Source organism: Porites lutea, chromosome 8 (genome assembly GCF_958299795.1).
Source record: "Porites lutea chromosome 8, jaPorLute2.1, whole genome shotgun sequence".
NCBI lineage: Eukaryota > Metazoa > Cnidaria > Anthozoa > Scleractinia > Poritidae > Porites > Porites lutea.
The window spans coordinates 27159425-27184424 of record NC_133208.1 but is presented as its reverse complement, the minus strand read 5'-3'; the positions used below and the strand labels follow the sequence as shown (position 1 = coordinate 27184424).

The window sequence follows — 25000 nt, the reverse complement described above, 5'->3', positions numbered from 1 at the left end:
AAGGTAAAATCAAACGCCGTCAATACCTCCTCCATATGGAATAAGGCTGACATAGTGAAGCTCATCAACGTGACCCAGCACAAGTCGTTTGCTACCAGTAACATCATACTCTGGGCAGATTATTACGTCATGGTGATGACTGCTGACGACTTGAATGCAAGTGCTAAAGCATTTTGCTGCACCATGTAGAATCACGTGATCACCCCATGTACCATCTGTCATCATGCCCGTGAGGTAAGCATTCCAAGATGAATATCCGTCAACGAAATGGAAGAGCTCTGTCCCATCCGGCTGTGAGAGAAAAATCCCGTACTTAGCAAATAGAACACAGCGGTAGTTTATTAAAATCTTAGTTGGCTTGTCCCTTAATGAAACGAAATAGTAGTGAAGCGATAAAAGTGGTGTTCACATGACGGGCGGGCAAGGCCAGTTACAGAGACCTTGGTTTCTACATCGGGGATCTAGGTGACGAGACTGGAAGTTCATCCACATTTTTTGGTCGAGTTCCTCCCGGGTACTTTTATCACTTGTTTGCCCCCCTGGAATACCACGTAAAAATTGCTTTTATCCCATCCATCCTAAAGCGCGTGCAAAGATCGCGGTATCCTATCGTGAATAATGTCTATTTTCGCGACCTTGTACGACTCTCGCTTTCTCCGCTTAAGACTCTACACTAGAAAGCGTGCTCGCAGGCTACACTTTCAGTTTTGAATAGTCAATGTATCTAGAAAATATACGCGAGAAAAAACTCACTTTGTAATTTCATAAGAACTTTTCAAGAAATTTAGGATATTTACAAATGATATGCCAGAATTCAAAGAAAATGAAAGGAAGTTTAATGAATAGACTGTAAATAGCCAAGCTGAGTCTTCGACCTAGGCTAAAGCAGAATGATTAAGTTACTGGCAACAATTAACATACCAACGCAGGGTTTTCCTTGAGATATTGGACCACAGTTTTCCGTAACTGTCCATGTGAGATTTCAATTCCTTTTATAAGGCCGAGCTGTTCCGAAAGTGCAAAAAACATACAGTTACCCTCCCCTCGATTGTTAGAAACCACAAAGCCTTTTTCGGTAGTGTTCTTCCTGAAATTCACCGACAACTCAGTTTTGCCGGTCCCTTCCTTGGATTCCAGTTCAATTTGTCGAAGAACAGGCAGTGCTGTTAATGAAAAAGAACAATATCAGTTATAACCTTTGATAGCTTAGCCCGGGGAGGTACTCAACAGAGCTTTATACGGGAAGGCTCCACCCCGAGGTCCAACCCCTTACTCTTTTATATACCAGTAGAGGTACTCCTTTCGTGTACCTTCTATTGACATGTGGTATCCCTTTGACATATCTAGTTCAATGCACTGTACTTTAAAATATGAATAAACCACAACACCAGAGCACTTTATCGATTTTTTCCAGGACTCAGTTTTCCCAGCCATAAAATGCATATAGCTGAAGCCTAAAAAAGGTACCCCTTTAGGGCGGAGCCTTCCCGTATAGGCCATTATTGGAAGTACACCACCCGGGTAACTTCTGTTTTGGACATTTCTGTGGCTGACAAATCCAAAGCGAACAAGACCTTTACACAGTTTTTTTTTCTTGTTTCTCTGCTTTAGGGTCTTTTACCATATGCTCTATCTTACCTATGATTTAAAGCCCTCCAACTTCTCAATTAAAGAGCTAAAATTTAAGCATCATTAATAATTGTAACATAAAAAACTACTAAATACCAAGGTAGCTTCAGAATAAACGGTGCTCGGACCTACAACACCCTTCCGAGAATCATTAGACAAGTAGAGACCCTCAGTGAATTTACAGTCAAGCTAAAGCGCCATTTTAAACAGTAACGCCTGCGGTACATGTTGCCTTTGTAACTTAATTAATTGTCTAGTTTAATTGCTTTAATGTCTTTTTTTTGTGTGTTGTGTCAGGGCTCCATTTAAACTAGCTCTGCTAAATTGGATGCCCCTGGATAAATATTGATTAAAAAAATAAAATAATAAAAAAATAACTGATACCTGTATCCTTCATTCTCTTAGAAAGCGGAGGAGTGTAAAAAGACACCTTTCTTTTGGATCTATTGCTCATTTGCGCTTCTTCTTCTGAAGCATCTATAAGAAAATTGTAACAACATTAATATCGCTGTGTCATTCTTTATTTCCTCTATCTGCCCAACCCGATCGAACACAATAGTTTCTGAAAAATATCTACAAACAAAACTCTTCAAGAATTGAAAGCGGACTATAGGTGCGGTTACACACACTATGGTAAAAGGCATTTCCCACGTTAACAAAGCCATGGGTTTAGTTTACCGGGGTAACATGCGGTTACACGTGATTAATTCACGGCTTCCTTCGCAATTTTGCGGTAATAATCGCCTTTGATCATGGCAGTATTTCACGTTATGTTTAAAATTTACGTATAATTTAGCTGAAATTTCAACTGATATGTTAACCCTGATAATTTCGCAAAGGTACATTTCATTTTTTCTTAAATCTTGACCTTTTTTTACAGTTCAGCTGTAATCCACTGTTCGATTACATGCCAGGAATAGAACATGTTTTTGAAAAATATCGTTCCTACGTCTAGCGCAACAAACCAGTTCAAACTTTTGCCGTACAGATTGCCACTACAGTGGAACCCGGGTAATACGGACACCAAGGGTACATCCCATAGTGTCCGTATAACCGGATGCCGTATCCAAACCCTCTATTAGCGACTTTCACAAAAAACGTCACGGACACATGTTTTATCTATATGTAGACGAAAGCAGACATTTTCACGAGGAAACTTTGCTTAAGTTCTTAACTGAACTGCATGAAAATCAGATACTGAAAAGTTGACCCTTAAGAAACCCGACATCTTTATCATAGTTTTGGACCAAAATTACCTTTTAAGTCAGTGTTTTTAAAACACGACAATCGAATCCGCGACTTTAATTTGTACTGAAGGTTTTGGGTTGCGGGTTCCAATGTACTTTCATGATGAAAATGGTTCGAATGGCACTATAGATAATGGCGCACACGACCAAAGGTCCCCGGGGCTCAAGCCTCGCCCGTCGCGTTGTTTCCTTAGACAAGGAACTTTACTCCACTTTATCTCTCTTCACCCAGATGTATAAATGGGTACCGGCGACATAGTGCTGGGGGGTAACCCCGCGATGGACTAGCATCTCGTCCAGGGGGGAGTAGCAATGCTCCTAGGCATGCTTCATGCTACGGAAACCTGGTTATCTCCGGCCTTTTGGGCCTTTGAATGGCCCTATAAATAGATTTTAAAGTTACGACCCAAATAATCATGCCAAAATGAACTCGCTTCGGAATTGTGAACTTGTAAATCTGTTCAAAACTGTCAGACTCCCTAAAAGAAAAACCAGGATTTGGAGGGTGATCAGCAGCAAAGATAAGGGTAATAAATATTAATGAAATTTCTTATGAGAGAATCAAGCATGACATTGTCAGTCGTATATTGAAATGTACTTTGGTACTGTTATAAGACACTTATCCACCACCACAGAAATGTTGTTACCTTCTAGTGAGAACCATATTTTCAGTCCGGGCAGCGTCGGCATCTCACGCCTTTTTTGGCAATGCTTCGGTATCCCTCCTTCTACTTTCAGAAGGCACAGACAGTCCTCGTGAGTACAACACTTCTGTTCGTGGATAGAACAGGCTTCTTTATCTAGCAAACAGCCAGGGCATGCGACACACAAGTCACACATCAGGTTTCTTAACCAGGTCACCTCGCTTTTTAGAGTCTGCACTGCCTCTTCCAAAAACGTTCGTACAACTATTGCCGCTTTGTTTGTTTCAACGAGCGACGCACTTTCCTCTGGTTGCGTCAAGATGATCTTGATGAATGTTTTCCTGCATAAGAGAATAAACTGGTGACAGGGATACTTCCCAATGAAAAACCGGGCAGCCCCATCAAAAAAATCTGGATTTTCTTGGTAACCATTCTCAGAGTACCATCTAGTACATCGTGACAAGAGCTGGAAAAAAAGACCGTGAGGTACAAAACCCCATTTAAAATTAAGGTACAGTGGACATGGATCTGAGGGCGATAATTCCATTTCACAAAGGAATTTAGGTGGCGTCTTTAGTTGACAGGGTACATAGTACTTTTCATTTGTTGGCGGCGTGACAAACTTGACGATCAATCCGAACTGCTCCATCATGTTCAGGATATCCTCCTTGTTCAGGCCTTGCTGGCAGTACTTGGAGAACACATGATCAACCAGCTCCATGTGGAGGGCACCTGTCGTCTCCATTTCCTTCCAAAACTGGGAATGTCTCGGTTCCTAACAATCCGGAAGAAGGCAACACTTCAGCTAATAACACAACATTAACACTAGAAACAATGGGTGCTCACTGAAACTTCCCCACACCCAAATTAGAATTTGGACGGAGAAGTTTTGCCTTTCAAGGGGCTCTAGTTTACAATACTTTACCTCGGCATTTAAGAAATCTAAATTCTAGGTTTCTTTTTAAGAGTAATTTAAAAGAGTTTTTTCAATAGTATTCCATAATTCCCGACTCTTTTCAGTCTTCTAAGCGAATAATTTTTATAGATTTTGAGTTTGAATCGTACATTTCTTAGTGTTATTTTATTTTATTTTCCTCTTTCGATTTTCTTCTTTATTTTTTAGCTTTTTATGAGGTAATTACAGGACCCTTTTGATAACGGTTCTTTTTATTAGAACTGATAGGTTATCCTGTATAAATATTCGCGTTATTATTATTATTATTATTATTATTATTATTATCAAAATGTCACACCTATTGAGAATGTGAGGATCTTTATCTTTTTCTTGGGCGCTACCACAATAAAATAAAGGATTGAACTTCATAGTGCCAAAAAAAGCATAAAACGCTGGCTTATTTTTTAAAAAATTTGGCATTAACGTATGAATTGAAAAGTAAGATAAAGCGTATGGTCATACAACAACTAACCATTTCAAATGCCAACTTGAAAAAAATTATAACAACAGAATATAAGAAAGTAGATCAGCCAAAAAACCACCGCAGAATAGCAAAAACTAAATAAGCTGAGTATTTACAATGATCAAATAGCATGTTATTTTAGGGTTTTGACACACGAAAGATAAAGAGGAGAACATAATAAATTCACAAGAATTAAAAAACTAATCGATAAATAATAAATAAATAAACGAATAAATAGACAAAAATAAAGTACCCCTTAGAACAAAACAAAGCGGTACCAGACAACTATAAAGTTTACATTAATTAGGGTAAATCAAACAATTCTAGCCAGTATCAAAAGTAAGAGGATAAAAAGTTTTCCTTTATCTTTTTCTTGAATATACGCAAATAACTACCTTCTAAATTTTCATCCAGATTATTCCAAACAGAAGGGCTAGAGAAACATAGATTAAATTTACTGTAATTACAGTCGAACCTTCACTAACGGCCATCTCTTATTACATCAACTCTTGTTTAAACCTTTCTACATCGGCAACGGCCACTAAAGCGTGTCCTCAACTGCCAAAATAACCTCTCGACAACGGCCAGTTTTTTGGGTGACTGATGAAAAAGTCAAGAATGGTCATGAAATTTAATCCGTATAGCAAGTTGGTGATAAATCACGCAATCGTCTTATGATTGTGTTCCATTTATACTGCTGCAGTACGATATGATACTTATAGCGAATGTTGCGAACCTTGCTCGTTTTGCCATGTTAACATTTTGACTCAAAACATTATTTAAGTTTTCTGTGTATTTTATCTCTATATACTAGCATATGATTGGATTACCATTGTGGGATACAGTAAGCATGAACTTACGAGCAATGTACATGTTGTACTCCCTCAAAGACAAACAAAATTTGTCACATAACACCCCTACCTCTCCATACCTGCCACCTCTTCACAACGGCCACTTTTTTCTGTCCCAAAGGTGGCCGTTGTAGAAAGGTTCGACTGTAGTTCTAACCTGATCAATATAATAAGTTGACTTTGATGCTAGCCTGGTATTATAGCCATGATTAGATGATATACGTGAAAAAAAATTGTCAAAAGCCTTACGTGAGCAATTTATGAAATTGAAACATTAAAAAAAGGCAGTATGAATAAGGTGACTATGTTGAAGTCAACACGGGCTCTAATAAACCTTTTAACCGATACGGCGGCCATATTGAATTTATTAGATTAAAGGAGTATTATTGTATGCCGAGGGAGCACTCGCTCAGTATTTACGCGAGAGTTTTGGGCAAGAAAAGAACTTAACTGAATATTTCTCGGGAAAAACACGATCATTATTACATTCAAAGAAGGCACAACGATCTTTTTTTCCGATTACAATCTTTTGCTAGGAAAACTTAAAGAAAAATTGGCCCGAAAAGCGCACGTAAATGCGGAGCGAGTATAACGGATCGTTCTCATGCCCCCTGGGCATCCTGTAATATTCCTAAATCTCACTAATTCAATATGGTCGCCATATCGGTAAAAAGGTCTATTCAAAGCCAGCACTTACGCTCTTCAAAATAGATGTGACTTATTGCCCCCGCAGGGATTTCGCCCAGAAATCCCGAGGAGGCACTCTAGTAACTCGAACGTGTAGTACTTACAGTTGAAATATACAGTCAGTATGCCAGAAAAAATCTCGATTTGCCTGAACAGGGGCCGCGAGGAATCGGTAGGTAATGACGACGTTTCTATTGTTTGCGCCCGCAAGTACGAAATGGTTAGGACGACGTAAAGACCGAAAATCCCGAAGGGACCGCTTAGGTAGATTTTGTGACAGTTATTGTGCAGTCATTCTTTGATACTCTTTTGCGTTACGTGTTATCAGTGACATTCTGTGGAGCAGTTGTTTTGAAAGTTATGGACCAAACGACACTCGTTAAGTGCAGATGAAGTTATAAGGTGCGTATAACTGTGTATATACAAACACTTGGAAACCTTGCCAGACACTCTTTCTCTCTCTTTGAACGGAATAAGACTCAGACCCAAACGGGGCAGACGAGTGAACAAAGGCTAGCTTATCATTAGCAGAACAATGGACGATTACAGAAATTCGCCGACAATCAAATTCTGTACTGACTTATTCCCTGCTCACAGATGTCCTTCCGCTGTAAAGTTTAAAATAAGACAAGAATGCGCGAGCGTGAATTGATCAAACGTCCTTTTAATTTCTAACGCTTACTTTCCGGCAAATAAAATGAATTGAATGTAAAAAGTGAAAGAGAAATAGCGCCAATGAATTCAACTTCTAATTAAATCTTCTCTTATGGTTCAGAGTAAACTATTCTCGAAACTGAGAATGTTTTGATTAAAGCTGTGTAAATCGACCTGAAACTGTGCATGGAACCTTGCGTTTCCTGTATTTATCGCACCTATTGTATGGAATATGTGTGAAAATCTTCATTATGAATCGGTATATTTCAAAGAGCTACACAACGAGCAAGAATACTATTGACCGACAATATACACAGCGGGGGCAGCTTTAGTGTCAACTATTACAGTTTAATAAATTACCCCATTCTCAGTTCGTTTTACATGTTATGATTCAAGTATCACGTCTAGTTTTTCGTATTTTCTTTCTTTTCCTCACCCCCCACCTCGATTAGCTTAAGCTAACTGCAGGTTGGCAGAAATATTTCCTTTTCTTTTTCATACACTTTTTTATTCTTTGTGATCTGTTTTGTCAATCATAATTACGACCAAACCATTGCCTGATAAAAAAATTTCGCTTTCTTAGAAAGTGTGCTATCAATCTTTAAATTTTGTGCTTCGAATAACTTTCTGTTTTTTTACGAGCTGCTGACTGGCCCACAACCAACTTTCTTGGAATGTACTCTAATTTTCCTGTAATCCGATTGGTAACCTTTACGGTTACAGTGGTCGCACTGTAACTGTAATACATCATGCATTTTTTTTTGTATTTGGCAATACATCATGTAAGTGGAATACTGAGTTTCAGGAGATTTACTTGTAGGGTTTAGTTAGAAAATCTTAGGCAAGTGGTATAACTTTATAAGCAACGATGCCTGACGATGACGACAATCGCGTCTGTTTGGGTCTTTCTGCAGGTACCGTCATTACAAAAGAAACAAAGGAATCAAACAAAAGGATTCTCATGGGGGCTTTCTTGTTTGGTAGTATTGTTTCTTTTGTTGAAAGTATTTAAAAGTATTGTAATCTGTGCCTCGGTACCTATTGAAGCAACCGTCTATTTGGATCCGCTCTATTTGCCAAATGTAGGCCATTTTCCTCGAGTTGCATTTTTAAGGACTTTATCCATGTTCAAAAAGAGAAAGGAATATTCCGGTCCCCCATAAAACGTTACATGCATAGGAGGTTTCACGTCGTAGTCGTGCAGTGGACTTAAAATCATTTTTATCGACGTTTTCACTGCCAGCGTCGTTGAAGTTGCGTACGCTCCCTATTAACAGGCGACGACGTTATAAAGAAAACGCATAGATATCATTTTGATGGGATGACGCTATTGTTGACCTCTGGAAAACTTGTAACTAATAAGTTTTCAAAAGACCAAGGCTTAGTACTTGATCTGTAACGCCGAGTTTGTATTTTTGGTTTGAGATAATTAAAAGTTGATAATCATTATCCCGGTAAATGAATCCGCACCAGGGTTTCTGCGACAATGGTAATGGAGGGAATTTGTGGCGGTGGGATGGTGTTTTCTGGGGAGTTTCGTGCAGTATTAGTCAGACTGTCCATGTTGATATTATTATTCACTTGAATATGTTTTACTTACCATTTTTCTGAAAGAGCAAATGGTTATGAGTTGTCTGAAGACCTCAATGAGCCATTGAGCCCGCAGTACAACTGTGTAGCGGTGTCTGACAATCGTACCAAGGTCATGATAGAAATCCAACATAGTGGCAACGTCATCCTCGTCTTCGATGAAGCAAAACTTGTGGATATAACCTTGAAGTTGTTCGAGGTTTAAACAATACACATTCTCAGCAATTAAAGCTTGCACGACCTTCTCAAAGTTAAACCATCTAAAAACCAAATATAAAAAACAAAAGCTTAAGGCAGAAGTTAAAGCCAATACTGAAGCCTTGATCTCTGCTACTAGAATAAAAGAATGTAAATCCGCCAGAACGATTTTAACCAGCTGACACACGCATGATCCTGGCGAAAATTTGATAACTCGACACTGTACAAACGCTGTTAAAGGTAACGATTTTTGTTCTTTGTAGTACACGTTTATTTCTAGTATGTGCTACTACGCAATGGAGAATACAGTAAAAACCCGCGACCAAGAACCTGCATTTTCTCAAGTTAGCTCAAACATGTTCTTACATGAAGGGTAATTAGCACAAATTTAGGCTATTTAGGTTCTTAAATGGGTTCATATTTCCTGAAGAAAAAAATTCATTCCTGATTGTAGCTGAGGGCATTTAGTGGTATTCAGCGTATTCCTTATATAAAATCTGCAAACCATTACATCGCTGTTGGAGTGATATAGCCTGTGCCAGGCTCTCGGTCAGTGCAGACGAGCGAAAAAGAGGGGCGGGCAGTGGAAAAGCAAACGAGCGAAAAAACGGCGGGAAAAGAGAAGGGGAGAGCCTGTAAGCATCTTTGTACTGCTGTGGCAAATGAGACACATGGAGTGGAAACGGTAGATGTGATTCAGTTTTTCCACAACAGCATTAAGTGTGCCCTTAAATATATTATGTGCGTGCTGTGATCAGTTGTGGTGCCGAATGTGATGCTAACAAAATACAGCAACTGCACAAAAAATTTACTTGATGTTTGCATAACTTGCAAAACTAGTGTAGACAATACCAAATGGGTTTGCTCAACATATACTTTGAGAAATGCAAGAAAGACTTGTTTTCTGTGATTCGCGTATGAGAAAGCTAGTTGTGACTCAATTTAAGTATATAACATGTAAAGATTATCAGCACGAGAAAATGAAATATGGTAAAAATATAACATTTGAGGGATTTCTGGAAAAATTAGAGTTAACTGAAGGCATAATAATAAAAATGACTAGATCTGTTAAATAGCCAGAAAAGTCCAAGCCCCTTCTCATATGTCTTTATCGCAAAATGGCGTTCACGGCTATCCGAAGACGAAATAGCTGAATTTGTCACTAAAACTGAGCGTACAACATATTGCTCAATGGGTACTATCCATTTACGGAGTAGACGCAAGCGTGGATGTCCACGGTTTGGAAACACAAAACGGGAATGGTAAAACAGTGAACCGCCGAGGGCTCAACTTCTTCATCTCACAGGACTGAAATAAAGCCAAACATGGCAGTAGAAAAGTCATTCGATCTCATCGCCTGTAAAAGACTAGCAGTACGCAGTCGAAATGTGGCGGCAACTACATAATGATACAAACAAAAACTAGATTTTTAAGTTCATTTCAAAATGGAATTATACCGTTGCCTTCATGCATAGCTTGCAGTAAATACAGTAACTGAAATAGAGAGCAAGAGGTATGTTTTTCTTGACTAAATAACTTACCGAATTGGTACCCTTTCCCCCATGTATGGTTCTTGTCTCAAAACTTCCATTAGTCGTTTCTGAAGTGCGACCACTCCCTCATCAGCTGAACCTTGAGTATTATCGACAGAGAAAAAATCAGGGATCACGTGAAGCCCCAAGTCCTTTCCAAAAATTTCCTGCTGAATCTGCAATTCCATCTCTTTGATGTCTTCGTGCGGTTCATCCGCATGTGTTCCCACGATGAGGACTGGAGGGCGACAGTACGGCAGATCTTCCACTTTCGATGGTGAGCACATAGTCCTTACAGAAACCAGCCACGACAACAAATTTTCCAAATTTGTTTCCTTATTTTGATTACTGAGATGACGCTTTAGAGTTCCTTGCTTGTAACAGGGCTCTGCAATGTCCTTTAATCCTTTGCTGAGATCATACACTAACATGTAAACGGCTCGTGGGGATAAAAAAACTGGGTAAGACGCATAGTAAAGATGTTGACCAGCAAAGTCCCAAAGATCAAGGGTCATGTGATGTTCCACGGTTGAAGCATCACTCTGAAGGTTTAAACCTTTTAAACGTTGAACAAGATGATCTTCAAAGTCTTTAGGAGGCAAAGTAGAGTCGATGTTTAATTCAGCTGGGACGCCTGTTTTTGTCACTTCATTGTTTACTTTGGCAGTACCCTAAAATTAATGTGTTAAAATTGATTATTATTCATTCAAAATATTTCCCCTATTCTGATTGGCTAAAAGCACACGTTTAATTCACCATAACCAGTTACTGATGACCAAATTTTGAAGAATTTTGACTTTAACGAGGAAATGACGTCAAAAATGCAGCGTTTTCGCAGGTTAAGGCACCGTTAAACGAGAAGACCTGGGGACGAGGTTGAGTTGTTTTGCTTGTGAACTTGAAAAAATGGCGGACATTTCACTCGTTTCAAGAGTAAGAACTAGGCGAAAAAATAGCTAAAAACATGACCAGAACAGCAAGAAGACAACTCGAAGGGCGACATCTGCTATTTGGAGAATATTTGCGGAGCTTGACAAACCTAAACGTACACTATCGAAGATGAACTGAACATCGATGGATCGATGTAGGTAAGCATGTTTTAGCTATGTTTTTAAACTACGAATTATTTTGAATGAATAATAAAACAGTTATTGAATTCGGCTTTCGTATCATATGAAGAATTATGGAGATCTCGAAGGGTCTTATCCGCCTCGGCCTACGGCCTCGACGGATAACACCCTCCTCGATCTCCATAATTCTTCATAAGATACTCAGCCTCATTCATTAACTGTTAATTAAAATTCTCCTTTTTTAAATAAAATAAAATTTGTCTATTGGGGTGCATTGACAGAGACTCGACAGCGATTTTGTTTTTTCCAATGTCTATGTTGTAGTTAAATTTTATCCTTGGTTTAAATTTTATTTTCCTTTGTTTTGGGGTGTGGTAATTTATGGTAATGACTTTGAAACAAAAGAAAATAACACTTAAACAAAGGATAAAATTGAACCACAACAGTGATCTATCTCAAATCTTGTAGTTTCACCATTCTGCAAGCCGTTGAAACTTGAAATTGAATTTTCTGCATGTCAGACATTGAAAGATTGAAATTTCAATATTCTGCATGACAGACATTGAAAGATTGAAATTTCAATATTCTGCATTTCGAATCTTTCCATTTAAAAATTTGGCATGCAGGATCTTGAAATTAAGAAACGGTCCAGATAAGAACGATAGCAACAACGGCAACGAACATGTTGGAATGCAAAAAGGTGATTGGCTTAAACAGCAAAAGTTAACAAAACTTCATAAAGCGGTACATATATTCATCCTTACTTTCTAACCATTTCACATAACAAAATCTGGTCTCAGTTTGCATAAGAAAGAAATCCTATGTGGGGAACATGTAAAATCGTAAACTTTTCTTGGCTATTGTTTTCAACTCTTGTGATTGGTCAAAATCCTTTAACACAAAAAAAAAACCCTTTCAAAGTGGAGTGTAAATGCATTTTATTGCGTAAACGGCCTTCATGTAGGTTTATGCATTCTCTGTGTAAAAATGAGAACATTCCTATGTGGGGAAAGCACCGTTGCCGCAAAACAAAAGAATTTGCTATCTACCTTACCCGGATCATTACTTAAACATTGAAGATTTTGCAAGTCGGAATTTTGAATTTCAATATTCTACCTGCCAAATCTTTGAGTCTTAATATTCTACATGTCTAAAATTTAAATTTCAATATTCTGCTAGCCTGCGTAGCTGGCGGGATTAGCGTGGGAGTGCTGTATTGTTTTGGCGGCGGAGCCGCGAGAAGAGTGGGTATTCGAGTCAATTTGAAGTCCTGCCTGCCACAATTCCTGGGTATTTTTAATAGTCCACGGCCAGGCTTACGGGAGTTTCTAATAGGCTGAGAGAGCAACAACTGTCCGATTTCTACAAACTGCTGTCCATGAAATAACTAAAAATGTGCACTCCTAGAAGAAAAATCAGATTTCCCACACGCCAGCTATAAGCCTGCTTACGTGTACGGTTTGACCAAAGGCGGCCTAGACTCTATGGGAGTTCGTTGGAACTTGAATTCTATAACAGAATGAACCAGCGTTTTCGTTTCAGGTCGGACGTAACGTCCGGTTGCTTGACAAGTGATGTCCAGTAGTTCACACACAAAATAATTTTTCGCCTATGATCTGTCATCGGGGATTCGTACACTCCTTTCGATTGGAATTCGTTTTGGAATCAGCTAAAAAACGAACAACTGCAAAACGATAATTATAATTGCAAAATCAAATATTTCATTTTTGGTGAGCGGTTTTTAATGCTGCCTTAAAAGACCTTCCCGGTTAACTAATTCCGGTCCAGGGAACGCAGAAAATAGCATTTAAGAGAGTTTAATTTTCAAAATTTCCCCAGGAACCCCCAAGAAGTTCGCGCCTGCGGCACGAACGGTGCAAGTCCATCAGCTGAACCTCTGCATCCGGTAATTCCAAATGCTTCCCGATGCACGAGAACGAAGAGACAAAATACGTGCCAAATTTCGCTTTTTGAAAAAGTCGAAATAATAAGGACTCACTTTTAGTTTGTGTTGTGTGTTTTGCAGTCAGTTCGCTTCTAGAGCCGGAATTTGAACGTTGTTTGTTTATTGTTATACATTCCCTTATAAAATTCAAATTCCAACGAACTCCCATAGAGTCTGGGGCCCGTTTCTCGAAAGGCCCGGAAACTTTTTGGGCCCGAAGGCAAATTTTAAAATCAAAACTTGTTGAATAGTAGCACAGTTCCTAGCTCACAAACCAGTCATTTTTTCTTCGTTAACTGACAGGTTCATTGTATCATTGTCAAAATTATTGAAACTTTGCTCTTTAATGTAAATAGGGCATACACAAAATAGCTTTCCGGGCCCGAAACGTTACCGGGACTTTCGAGGAACAGGCCCCTGGCCTGCCTGTGGTATAACCAAACCTTCCACCAAAATCTTACTTCCAAGTTGCATTTCATCAATAAATGGAAAGCCTCCAAACTAACAAGACAGCAAATGAATAAAGAAATGAAAAAATGATGAAGGAGAGAAAAGGGACTACGGTGGATTAAGAAAATTGTGCGTACCTCTGAAAATACCCTCCATAGGTCCCCTGGGGTTTCTTTTTCTTTTCCATCTTCTTTTACTTCTTTTTGTTCCTGTTCTTTAACATCGTTGTCGTCGACTTTTTCATCACCTCCTCTGTCATCTTCCCCTTTGTCTCCGTCTTCTTGGATTTCTCTAGCTACCATCTTGGCAAGATCGGACATAAATTGAGACACACCAAGATTTTCATTGGTGAGTTTCCAGTTCTTAACTTGATCGACTTTAACTTCGAACTTAGACGGATCAACTTGAATTCCGTCAGTGCTGTCTTCCTGAGGGTCAAAAGGTAGACCTAAGGAAGATTTCTTCAAACTTGTCTTCCCTGCTCGATCTTTTCCCATCAGCATGATTCGAGCACGGTACAACTTCACTTCTCCTTTCTTTAAAGCATTTTCATAGGCAAGCTTTGCTCTTGGTCCTCTTGCTTTAATCTCGTCCGGAACTCCATCTAAAAAATAATTAAAATACAAATCTGAGTCAAAGAGATAAAAAGTACCATATTTCTTCAGATTTTCTCAAGAGTGTTTTGATGGGTTGTTACCTACTACCGAGAACATGAATTGTTGAGGGAGCTAACAAGAAAACCAGCTGGTTCGTTTAGCTTTCTCAGTAGCATGCACATTATTTTCACTAAATTTAATTAATGCTCTTTTAGTGTTTTCCTCTGTTAGGGTGGATTCATTTGCAACATACGTGTATAACTGTCGCACTTTCCCGCTGGAATTTTTTGTAGGCCTAAAAACAATAAAAAACTCCAGGGGCAAATGCGACAGCTATACTCGTATGTTGCAAATGAGTCCACCCTAAGATTGTAATACACTTATCAGTGGCTATCCCGGGAGGGGGGGGGGGGGGGGCGGTGGGTAACCCCGGGGACATACGCGGGCATGGGGCGAGATTGGTCAAGTTTGTTCTTTAATTTTAAGCCCGGGATGGGGCGATTGGATTGCTTTTGCACTTTCGTAGCAGGATCCCCGGTGGAAGACCCGCGAGATTCGTAGCGCCGCCGCCATTTTACAGATGGAGCTGGAAACGAGAGGCATTCCCGTTTTCAAAAGGACTGGGTACGTTTGGTGAACACGTTCTGGCAAAACGGCGAAGAAAAGACGGTAAAGGACTTTCATATTTCTCTTTATCCTGTTCCTTTTAGCTGGCCACCCTTCGCTTTCATAGTGACTATATTTTTCGGAAGAAAACTACGATTCCTTCTATAGAGCTTCGATAGAGCACACTTTACCACCGGCACGCCTCGAGTTCAACTTTGAAGGCATGCCAGCAATAAAGACCTGCGAAGTCTATTGTTGCTGGCGGGGTATGTTCTGATATGTTAGAACAGTATCTCAGGCAATATTGGCTGCTATGTCGCAGGTAGGTGGCCGCGGCAAATGAGAATCAGGTTTAACTAGTACATCGATCGCTAAGAACAGCGATGTATAAGCGCTATATAAATTCCATTATTAAGGACATATGTTTTTATTGACTCGCTCGTTTCACGGGAATATCGAGATATTCATACATAAAAAATGCAACCGTGCAAAGTCTCTGAAGGGAGATGAAGAATCGCTAACTTACATTTACTGACACCACAGCCATAAACTAAATCTGAACGCTTTATGACTTCCTCAAGTCGGCTTTCTTTAGTGCACTTTTAAAAATAGTGGATACTCACAGGATTTTGATCAAACCATTAATATATAGATTTAGCCAGGGCTAAAAGCGAGGCTCTTGTTACTGTACTATAGTTTACTCACAGAAAAATAAAATCGTGTAATGCTGATCGACGAAAGCAACGAGAACCGCAAAACAAAACAAAAACAAGGTCTAATTAGCAAAAAAATAACTATGAAGGGGCAGCACACTTTTTTTGCACATTTCTTTGTCGTTGCTTTGCACGACTACAACGTGAAACTTTCTGTGGTTACACGTTTTATGGAAGAAATGTCGTATGTTCGCATAAAAAATTTGTTGCTTGTGTTCCTGTTCTCTTTCTTTTTCACTGCCTCTAATTTTCACCATACTGGCAAATAACATTTCTCATTTTTTCACCACCGCTTAAAATTTTCGTGTTGTGTTTCTAACAAAATTCGTCTCCTTTCCTTTTTAATCTCTCGCTCTAGCTCCTTCTCTGCTATCCACGTCAGCGAAGACATTAAAGGGGCTGTGTCACAGCAGTCCAGTTCATTTTGTTTTTGTGACAAAATAAGAGATTAAAGACAAACAAATATGTCCACTGAACATTATTTTTGAAGCTGTAAACAGCAGAGATAAACTTTGAAAAACTGTCGGGCTGAACAGTTTTCAAAAACCCTAATTTCAAATCGTTTTAACCTTCTTCAGTTTTGCCCATCCGTGGCAGCTGTTGCATCTTGTGTTATATTAACGTTCCTTTAATGTTTTAAGGGGTTATTTTTATGTTTCTTTTAATTTAACGGGCATTTTGCAATAAACTAATTTGACTGGATTTCGTGACACAGCTCCTTTAAAATTTAGTGGAAATAAAGGCTCGGCTTTGTCACTGTTTTTTCTCTCTAAAAGTCCGGGTGGCCAAAATGACCATAACGTGGACGTCTATCTTCAAGTTAACCACAGGTCACAGGCTCCACCAAGAGCCATAATGGGACAGAGGGGGAATCTTAGAGCGTTGGCCGGAATATGTGAATTTCACTAAAGTTATTTTTAGAGGTTGTAATTAAACGGAAGTCTTATTCCTGGGACGTCCGCTCATTTTAATCGATTGTTTGAAACATTATCAAGTTCACTCGTGACTACCTTAAAGCAAACAATGCAGAATATTGTGATGGCGATCGACTGTTGAATATTGAACATGAACCTTTTCGAGTGAGATTTACAGGCGTCTAGATTTCGGCATCAATATTTAGATGAGCCTGATGAGCACATTTCAGTTCAAGAAATTGAAGTTAGCGTTCCTACTCGCAAGAGTAAGATAAGCGATGATTTGCCCGAAGAGGACTCAAATTCTGTTTCCCTCGTGAGAAAGCCGTGAGAAGAAGTCCACTTAATTATGAAAAGAAACAGACGAAAGTCAAAGAATTAACTAAAATGCTTAAAATGATGCTGCTTGTTCCCATAATTTTTTTCCTTCTGGCGGGTAGATTATGCTCTGGAGGGTTCTAAGTTTTGATTTAACAAATGTGATTTTTGCCGCTTGTTTCACACTGAGAGGTCATGACACGCATATTGATTTTCTGTGGGTTTTGTTTCTGGTCGGCAGGATTGGCCCTCTGATCCAAAATTAACGCTCTTTGTTGCGGCTAAATAAGGTTTTAGGTTGTTTAATCTTCTCCGGAGTGCCTCCTGGATCTGAATAACTAAAAGCGATTTTCTTTTGTCCGCGAATGTGATGGTTTCCTGCAATGTTTTGACACGCTGGGCCCACAACCTCGAATGACAAATAAGCTTGACGGGTTTTGTTTGCGTCCTCTGCCAATGAAGAAACAAGTTTTAGATACGATGTTCTGAGCGTCGAGTATTTCTTCGATTAGCCATTAGCTTTCGATTGGTTTCCAAATTTTTCATGACATTATTAGAGCTGTTCTGATAGAGAGCTGTTCTGACACATGGGACGAAGTTTACTTTCTAGTCCTTTTTTTTGTCAGCATCTCTGCTGCTTTCCTGTTTTGATTTCTGCTGTGATTTGCTTGCATTTTAGCGTTTTCGTTCGAATTGCGCGTCGACGTCGCTTCACTGGAATTGACGTTTGTCTGCTTTGATTGTTTTGTGCAACGATTATTCCCACTCCTCTGTTTCCCTTTTGCAGTTATTTATTTCTTCCTGCCGAGGTTCCAGTACCGAAATTGAAATTTCATGATTAGGATCGCTGTCCGCGGACTTCAATTCCTCCTAATAAACTGATAAACTGATATATCATCTAGCAAATCAGTCATTTCCAACGAAATCGTGGAATCTAGCTCCCAATCGGGACAACCTTTCAAGAGAAAACCATTTCCTTTGTTAACAAAATCACTTTGGTCGATGAAACGCACCTCCACAATTAACAGCGCTGAATAAAAGTTTGCGGACCTCTCGGGAAACCAATTTCCGATTAATTCAAGTGTTTAATTGGTTTAAAAATAACCTTGGTGAAATTCAAATATCCCAAGGGCTAGACTGGGCGTTTCCGTCTCTGTCCCATTATGGCTCTTGGCTCCACTCAAAATAAAAAAGGTCATTTCACATTGGTTACCCTGTGGTGCGGGCGGAGGGCGCATGGTCACGTGACTACCAAAATTTTTTTCGGATGCATGGATAACCAAATTTTCTTACCCATGGTGCTACGCTACGCGCGAGAGAGCTCCGCTATCACTAAACCTTCTCGTTTCCTTACGCAGTCAAAGTAGAACGGGACTTTGAAACGAAAATAAACATGAAAAATAAATGAAGTTCATGCCCACGCCCAGTGTGTTTCTGCTCTCCAGGATGATACACAGTAAGCCACTTTTCTACCAAGTTTAGCATTTCATTGGTTAGGCAACTGTCTGCAACGAAAACGAAACCCTGGTACCCTGTCTTGTTTGTATACTGATTTCTGCTCCCCTTTCTGTCCGTTGTAAATTACGGATGGATAACAGAGACTACTAAAATTTTTTGGGCAAAAATTGGACTAGTTACAGACCAAACGGAAACGAACAGTTATTGCGGCCGCATTGAATTAAAAAACACTTTTGCCTTTTCTAGTTTCAATGGGATGTTCTGAATCTGGGTGTTTTTCTAAAACAGTTGACCCGCCAAGTAAAAGTTAAGTGAAGTAAAAATAAGGCAAGGCCCGGTTCAAACGTCGCATTTTACATGTGCCGAATTAAATTTGAGAATTAAATGCCGCATGTGAAGCGCGACGTCCCAAAAGTTTCAAATTAAAAACTTGAAAGTACGACTTTCGCAGAATCTGGGATGAACAGGCGAAGATTCTAGTAGTTCGTCTGGTTATGCGTCTTGAGTATGAAGACGGGTAGAGGACGCATTATGCGTCTAGACGAAGTATCTTTCGTAGTACGTCATTAACGAAACAACGAAATGCGAGCAAAATGTACTGTGTAGTAGCGACTTCGTGAAACAGCTAAACAATTCAACCTAGCCGCAGGACCACGCGCGAAAAATGAACAGTCATGTGGTACTGATCATGCACAACCATAATCGTAGTCCGCAGTCATCGCTTCCAAAGTCCCTCGTGAAACCTGCACTAAGCGGACTCCATATCAAGCGGACACCCTGCATTAAGCGGACGAACAGCTCAGTGTGTTTCAAACCGCGTTTCTTCCCACATTTTAAGCACAACGAACCTGTATCTAGCAGACACCGCTATCACGAACGGACACCAGCGAAGGTCCCGTGGGTGTCTGCTTAATACAGGTTTCACTGTGCGCATACACACGAAATTTGCAGACTACCGAAATTGATTAAATTCATTTATCATAACTATTTTTCTATCGCTAAGTTTGATTTCTTACCATAAACCATCTTCCACATCCTTTCAGCAAGGGATTGACACTGTCTCTCCCAAATGAACCTCTCTTCATAACTCCTTCGAAGTCTTTGGACTTCCTCAAGCCGCTGTATCCTTGGTTTTTGACGGATAGCATCAATTGCCTTTGCCCATTCCTTGGGGTCATCAGAATCGATCACAACTGACTTGCCCTCAGTAAGACCACGCAGTGTTTCTCCGAATCCGGAGTTTCCACTCACCAGAATGGGAAGACCAGCTGACATCGCTTCCAGTGCTGTTAACCCAAATCCTTCACTTCTTGAAGGCATGATGGCCACATCGACTTCGCAAAACAACTCTCTCAATCTTTGCTTGTCTCGTACAGATGATCTGACAATCAGCTGGTTCTTTGAAATGCCAGTCTGGAGTAAGATTTCTGCGACTTCATCCTGCCTTCCATCAGGAGTACCAACAAACACCAGACGGTAAGAACTATCCTTCAGCTCGACAACGGCTTTAGCAGCAATGTCATATCCTCTGAGACTGAAGTCTTCAAAATCACCGCGACCAAAGGTTAACACTTTGAAAGTCACCCAATCTTGTTTAGCATGTTGTATCCCCGAAAACTCTGCAAAGGAGCTTGGTATTAATTGGAAGACATCTCCAAAAGATAGAAAAAGTTGGGATGAGATGGCCTCCGTCAGCTTGGGTCCAACTGCCACAACGAGATCTGCAATTCGGCACAAATCCACTTCAGATATGTACCTTCGTTCTCCCTTATCAATAAAGCTACGATAGCCCTTATGCACTGCCAGCTCTTCAGAGTCAGTAAGCATTACCTGCACCCACTTACAGTCATAAGACTTTCTGATAATCTGTGCTTGTCTGCCAAGTCTTGCTCCAAAGCCGATCACAACCTGAATGTCAAGGTCGTCTGGCGGTAAACTCAACCAGTCGAGAGGATTACTGAAGCCAGCAAGGCGCGTTGCCTCCCGGATGGAAATGTTGTAACCTCTGGCAGCTCTCTTGTCTTCTTCACCACACTCAAATTCAGGTAAAAGAATGGTGATTTCTAAGTTTGGGTGTTTTGCCAAATGTATGGCAAGTGTCCTGATTATTGTTGACAAGCCACCCTTAGATGACCCCCACTCACCCCACTCATTAGCCAGGAGGGAAACTTTTAAGATTGAACGCTCTGGATGACTTTGTGTTAAACCAGAAAGGGCTGAGTGTAATTCCTGAAAGTAAAGATGATACAAAATTTATGCCATAAGCAGGAAAATGTTATCAAGTTAAAAGCGTTTTACTTCTTTCAATTTTAGTGAATACAAGGGAGAAACCACTTGCTTTTAAAGCACTGAGGACGATGTTGGTTTCTTCATGTGAGAAACTTAAAAAATAAAAAGCCCAGAGGAAACAAAGTGCAAGAAAAATAAAGCAACTCAAGTTTTTGACAAGACAATCAAGTCTCGATGTGTGATAAGGAAAAAAAAACGACAAACGACACTTAAACAAAACAAGACAGGTGTGCATCCCTACATCGCATGATCAGTATATATTGTATAAGTGAAATGCATTTGCACCATGTGCTCAACCTTATTAGGTTCTGGCGACGTGGCAGTGATGATGACAGGTGTTGACTATAATTCAAAGCAAGATAGCTTCACAGTCTATTGCAAGTGAGATTTCATTTAAATGATCCTTCAAAACTGACCTCAATCGTTTTGATCAGTCTTCAAGCCAATAAATAGGTCTGTATTGCCCTTCAGCAATATAATTTGATCTGTATGATTACAATTTTATTACGTTTCATATTTACAATTGCTATATAAAAAATGAACGCATTTGGCGATAGACAACAGTTCTGTTTCCACAAATCTTACGTAAAACATACACCCTTATTTCAGCCACGGTGAGTCAATTAGGGTCAGTTACACTCTGGTTATCAAAAAGAAGTAACTAAAGAGATTTCACGAAGCAATACACCTGGTAGTTTTCTGTGATCTAAATATTCAGCTGCTTCAAAATTTGTCACCGTAAAATTCTTCCGTTTGATGGAGCCTAATGGCAAACGTTTCCCGATCTGATTCCTTTTTGCCCTCGTTTCCACCCTTTTTCACCTTTTTTGAAAGATCAAGGAAGTTTATGCAAAACAAGAACGCTCAAAAAAAGTCTCGCTTACTTAGAGATTAGATAAGAAATGAGGAGGTGATTAATTCTACACGAAACAGGAATAACAGGATTTACTCGCTAAAGGCTTTTCACTTCCTACTTTATCGACGGGTCGAGTATTCTGCAGGAAATTTACTTTTTATATCGTATTCGACTATTTGTTCCTGAACTGATTTAGTAAGCGTGTTAACGACGACCGGAGATAGATATAAGCGTGTATAAGTACACGAAAATTCAAGGGCCTCGATTCGAGAAAAAATAGATCAAAAACGTGAAAAAACACGGCGCGTCATTTCAATCATCACCGAAAATAAACCGCATGCTCATCACAAGACTCATTAGCAAACAATGAAAGTTTACAACACCCGACCAGTTAGCATCACCATCGAAGTTTTACTAATTAAAGGGGCTGTATCGCGGCAGTCCAGTTCATTCTGTTTAATTTTGCCAATTACTCGCCCTCAATCGCTATGGAATTTAAATAAGCAAAGAAATTACAGGTAAATGATAAAACCAGAGATCCGAGACAAACAAATATGTCTCCTGAGCATTATTTTTGAAGTTGCACGCAGCAGCGATCAACTTTGAAAAACTGTTGGGCTGAACAGTTTTCAAAAACCTTAATTTCAATCCGTTTCAATCTTCTTCAGTTTTGCCCATTTGTGGCATCTGTTGTTTCTGTTATGTTACTTTAACCTTCCTTTATAGTCAAACCAGGTCAAGCGTTCCCGTCGCTAACAAACTAATGAATTCATTAATGGAAAAATGATTTCGTTCGTTGATTCAATAATCCATTCGTAAAATGAATAATCCAACAGTCAAATTGGACCTCGATTCAGTAATTAAATATTGATTTGGTTTATGAACAAAATCTACCTGTTCTTTATTCTCGTCTGTTGTGTTCAATCGTATTTGCTTCCCTTTTCCTGCCGTTTACGACTGCGTTTTTCATTGCCTTTAATCAAAATAACAGCTAGAATAGACAGACCGCAAACGAAAAGAAACTGACAAAGGCCGAGGATCGAAATCCACCAATCAGTCGACTTGTGGAAAGTGTAATTTTTCAAAAAACAGTAATCGAATCAACATTCGAGTATGGAATCGAGGCAAAATATGAATTTTGGATTATTCATTTTATGAATGGATTATTGAATCAACAAACGAAATCATTTTTCCGTTAATGATTTCATTAGTTCGTTAGCAACGGGAACGCTTGACCTGGTTTGACTGTAAAGTTTTAAGCGGTTATTTTTATGTTTCTCCTAATTTAAAGGGCATTTTGTAATTTCCTAATTTGGCTGAATTTCGTGACACAGCTCCTTTAAGATTCTTTTTTTTTTGACACTGAAGTTCACTTGTTCTAAAGTAATCAACGCTTTCAAGCAACAGAATTCGTGGACCGACTCGTTCCGGAAAAGCTCTAAATCGCATTAATCTTTCCTAAGCTTTCTCCGCAAAGCATCCGTGGCTTCGGGTACTCGGTCACGCAACGATTTTTAATCCCAGTTTCCAAGGTCTCCGCTAGGAACGCCTGGGACCATGACCCCTTTTGTGTACTAAATACGAAGGGAAAAAAACCGATTTGCAGATTATGAGTCTCGCTGTTACGCAAGCGAGACTAAAAAAAGTTCATTAACTTTTCAGATATAAAACTTATGTTTGTGCTTTAAGTGTCCAGAATGTGTGAGACCACAGCTTATTGTAAGCGCAATGTTTCGTTAACTGTATGAGCCTTGACTGTGCAAGGTACAATAGCATTTCAAATGCTGGGCGTACTGATTAGTAGAAACTTTCCAGTCCACTTTTTCAGTCACAGTGTGTTAACAAAAAAGGAAACAAATTAAAAGAAGATATGATCGTCGCAGTGGTAAATGAAATTTAAGCAATTGCAAATAAACCCGAAAAAAAATTGGGGTACTTCAACGGGCTGGAACCCACGGCCTCTCTGTTAGCGCTGCAGTGCTCTAACCAATTGAGCTATGAAGATCCATACATTGGAAGCAGGCCAATTTGTAAAGTTAATCAGATTATAAACGCGTGAAAGGAATGAAACATAGAATGATGATGTGAACTGCGGAAATACAAATTTATATGAAGATATAATCATTGCAGTGGTAAATGCAATTTAAGCAATTGCAAATAAACCCGGAAAAAAAATTCGGGACTTCAACGGAAAAACACCTCCAAAACAGCACTGCACTGTTTGTTTCGCTTTTCGTACCGGCTTTCATCAGTGACCATTCTTTTCTACAAACTATGATCACAAACAAATGGCTACAGATAACGAGACTTTGTTCTTGATTTTTCGAGTTCACTGAACTGCCTTGTTTACATTATACCCCAATTTTAATAAGTGAAATTTTCCACTATTTGGGACAGGCTTGAATTAAAAAAGGACCAACTTACAACTATCTTTAAGAATCTGCTCCTTCACTCGAAGGTGAATATTAACATGACGCTATCAACTGGAGCCGAACTGAAGAGCTCATCTACTTGAAATGCTTAAGCTCATAATGATAAGTGACACTTACCGTACGAGGAGGCACCTTTAAAAACAATCTACACAACGTTCTCCCAGTGGCTATCAAGGTGTTACGAAATTCAACTTTTGCTACTTCTTGGCCACTGACGGGACGAACTAGCAATTCAACCTTGTATAGCTCATCTGATAACCTGTTTGTAAAAGTGAAAACAATACATCTTTACAGCCTGTTCAGATGACAAAAACTTAAAAAATAGGTTCTGCTGCTGCGTAAATGTTGGCTCAAAATAACGACCTGTCAACAGACGACTGGTGTGGATCTAGGATAAATACTGACCGATCTCCTAAATGAGGACCAAAGGCGCACGCTTCCAAGGGGTGGCCGGAGGTATGCTCCCCCGGAAAATTTTCCGGATTTTAACCCCCTAAAGTCCCCCGTTTCCTAGGTTTTTGAGTTTTTCAGACAGGATATTGGCCAGATATCAACTTGGAAAGTTTTAATTTATTAAAAATATATTTATCTGTGAAAAATCTGACTGATTTTGGTAAAACGGTGGAAAGCAGTGTGGATCTGCACCTGGACAATGTCTGGCCGAGATGACCATTCGTCGAGACAAACTTTTAGTTGGCCAGTCAGTTTGACCAGTCAGGTGCATGGCTCTCAAATAAATAACAGAAAAAATAACATTTACAGATGTATTCACAGGAATTAAAGGATGAGACCATCACATTTTGCGGCTTTTTGATTGCCAATTAGCGGTCTGCTAAAATAAAAGGGACACATAACATACACTAAGATCTCCTTTCATGGGGCTAGACACTTGTCAGTTCAAAA

At 39.5% G+C, this 25000-nt stretch overlaps 3 protein-coding genes across 4 annotated transcripts in view; all 3 read right to left on the bottom strand.

Moving 5' to 3' along the window:
- LOC140945455 (uncharacterized) overlaps window positions 1–25000 on the bottom strand; it is a 105747-nt gene that overhangs the window by 50488 nt on the left and 30259 nt on the right. The window lies entirely within an intron of this gene.
- LOC140946141 (uncharacterized) overlaps window positions 1–25000 on the bottom strand; it is a 106540-nt gene that overhangs the window by 62113 nt on the left and 19427 nt on the right. The window lies entirely within an intron of this gene.
- The window catches only part of LOC140946663 (uncharacterized), a 42060-nt gene that overhangs the window by 16571 nt on the left and 489 nt on the right, over window positions 1–25000 (bottom strand). The window contains exons 2-8 of the mRNA XM_073395771.1: window positions 24215–24356; window positions 19537–20749; window positions 14053–14519; window positions 10460–11121; window positions 8731–8980; window positions 3524–4295; window positions 2014–2106 (exon numbers count right to left, since the gene is read on the bottom strand). Coding sequence (XP_073251872.1) covers window positions 2014–2106; window positions 3524–4295; window positions 8731–8980; window positions 10460–11121; window positions 14053–14519; window positions 19537–20749; window positions 24215–24356 — 3599 coding nt within the window. The remainder of the gene's footprint in view (window positions 1–2013; window positions 2107–3523; window positions 4296–8730; window positions 8981–10459; window positions 11122–14052; window positions 14520–19536; window positions 20750–24214; window positions 24357–25000) is intronic.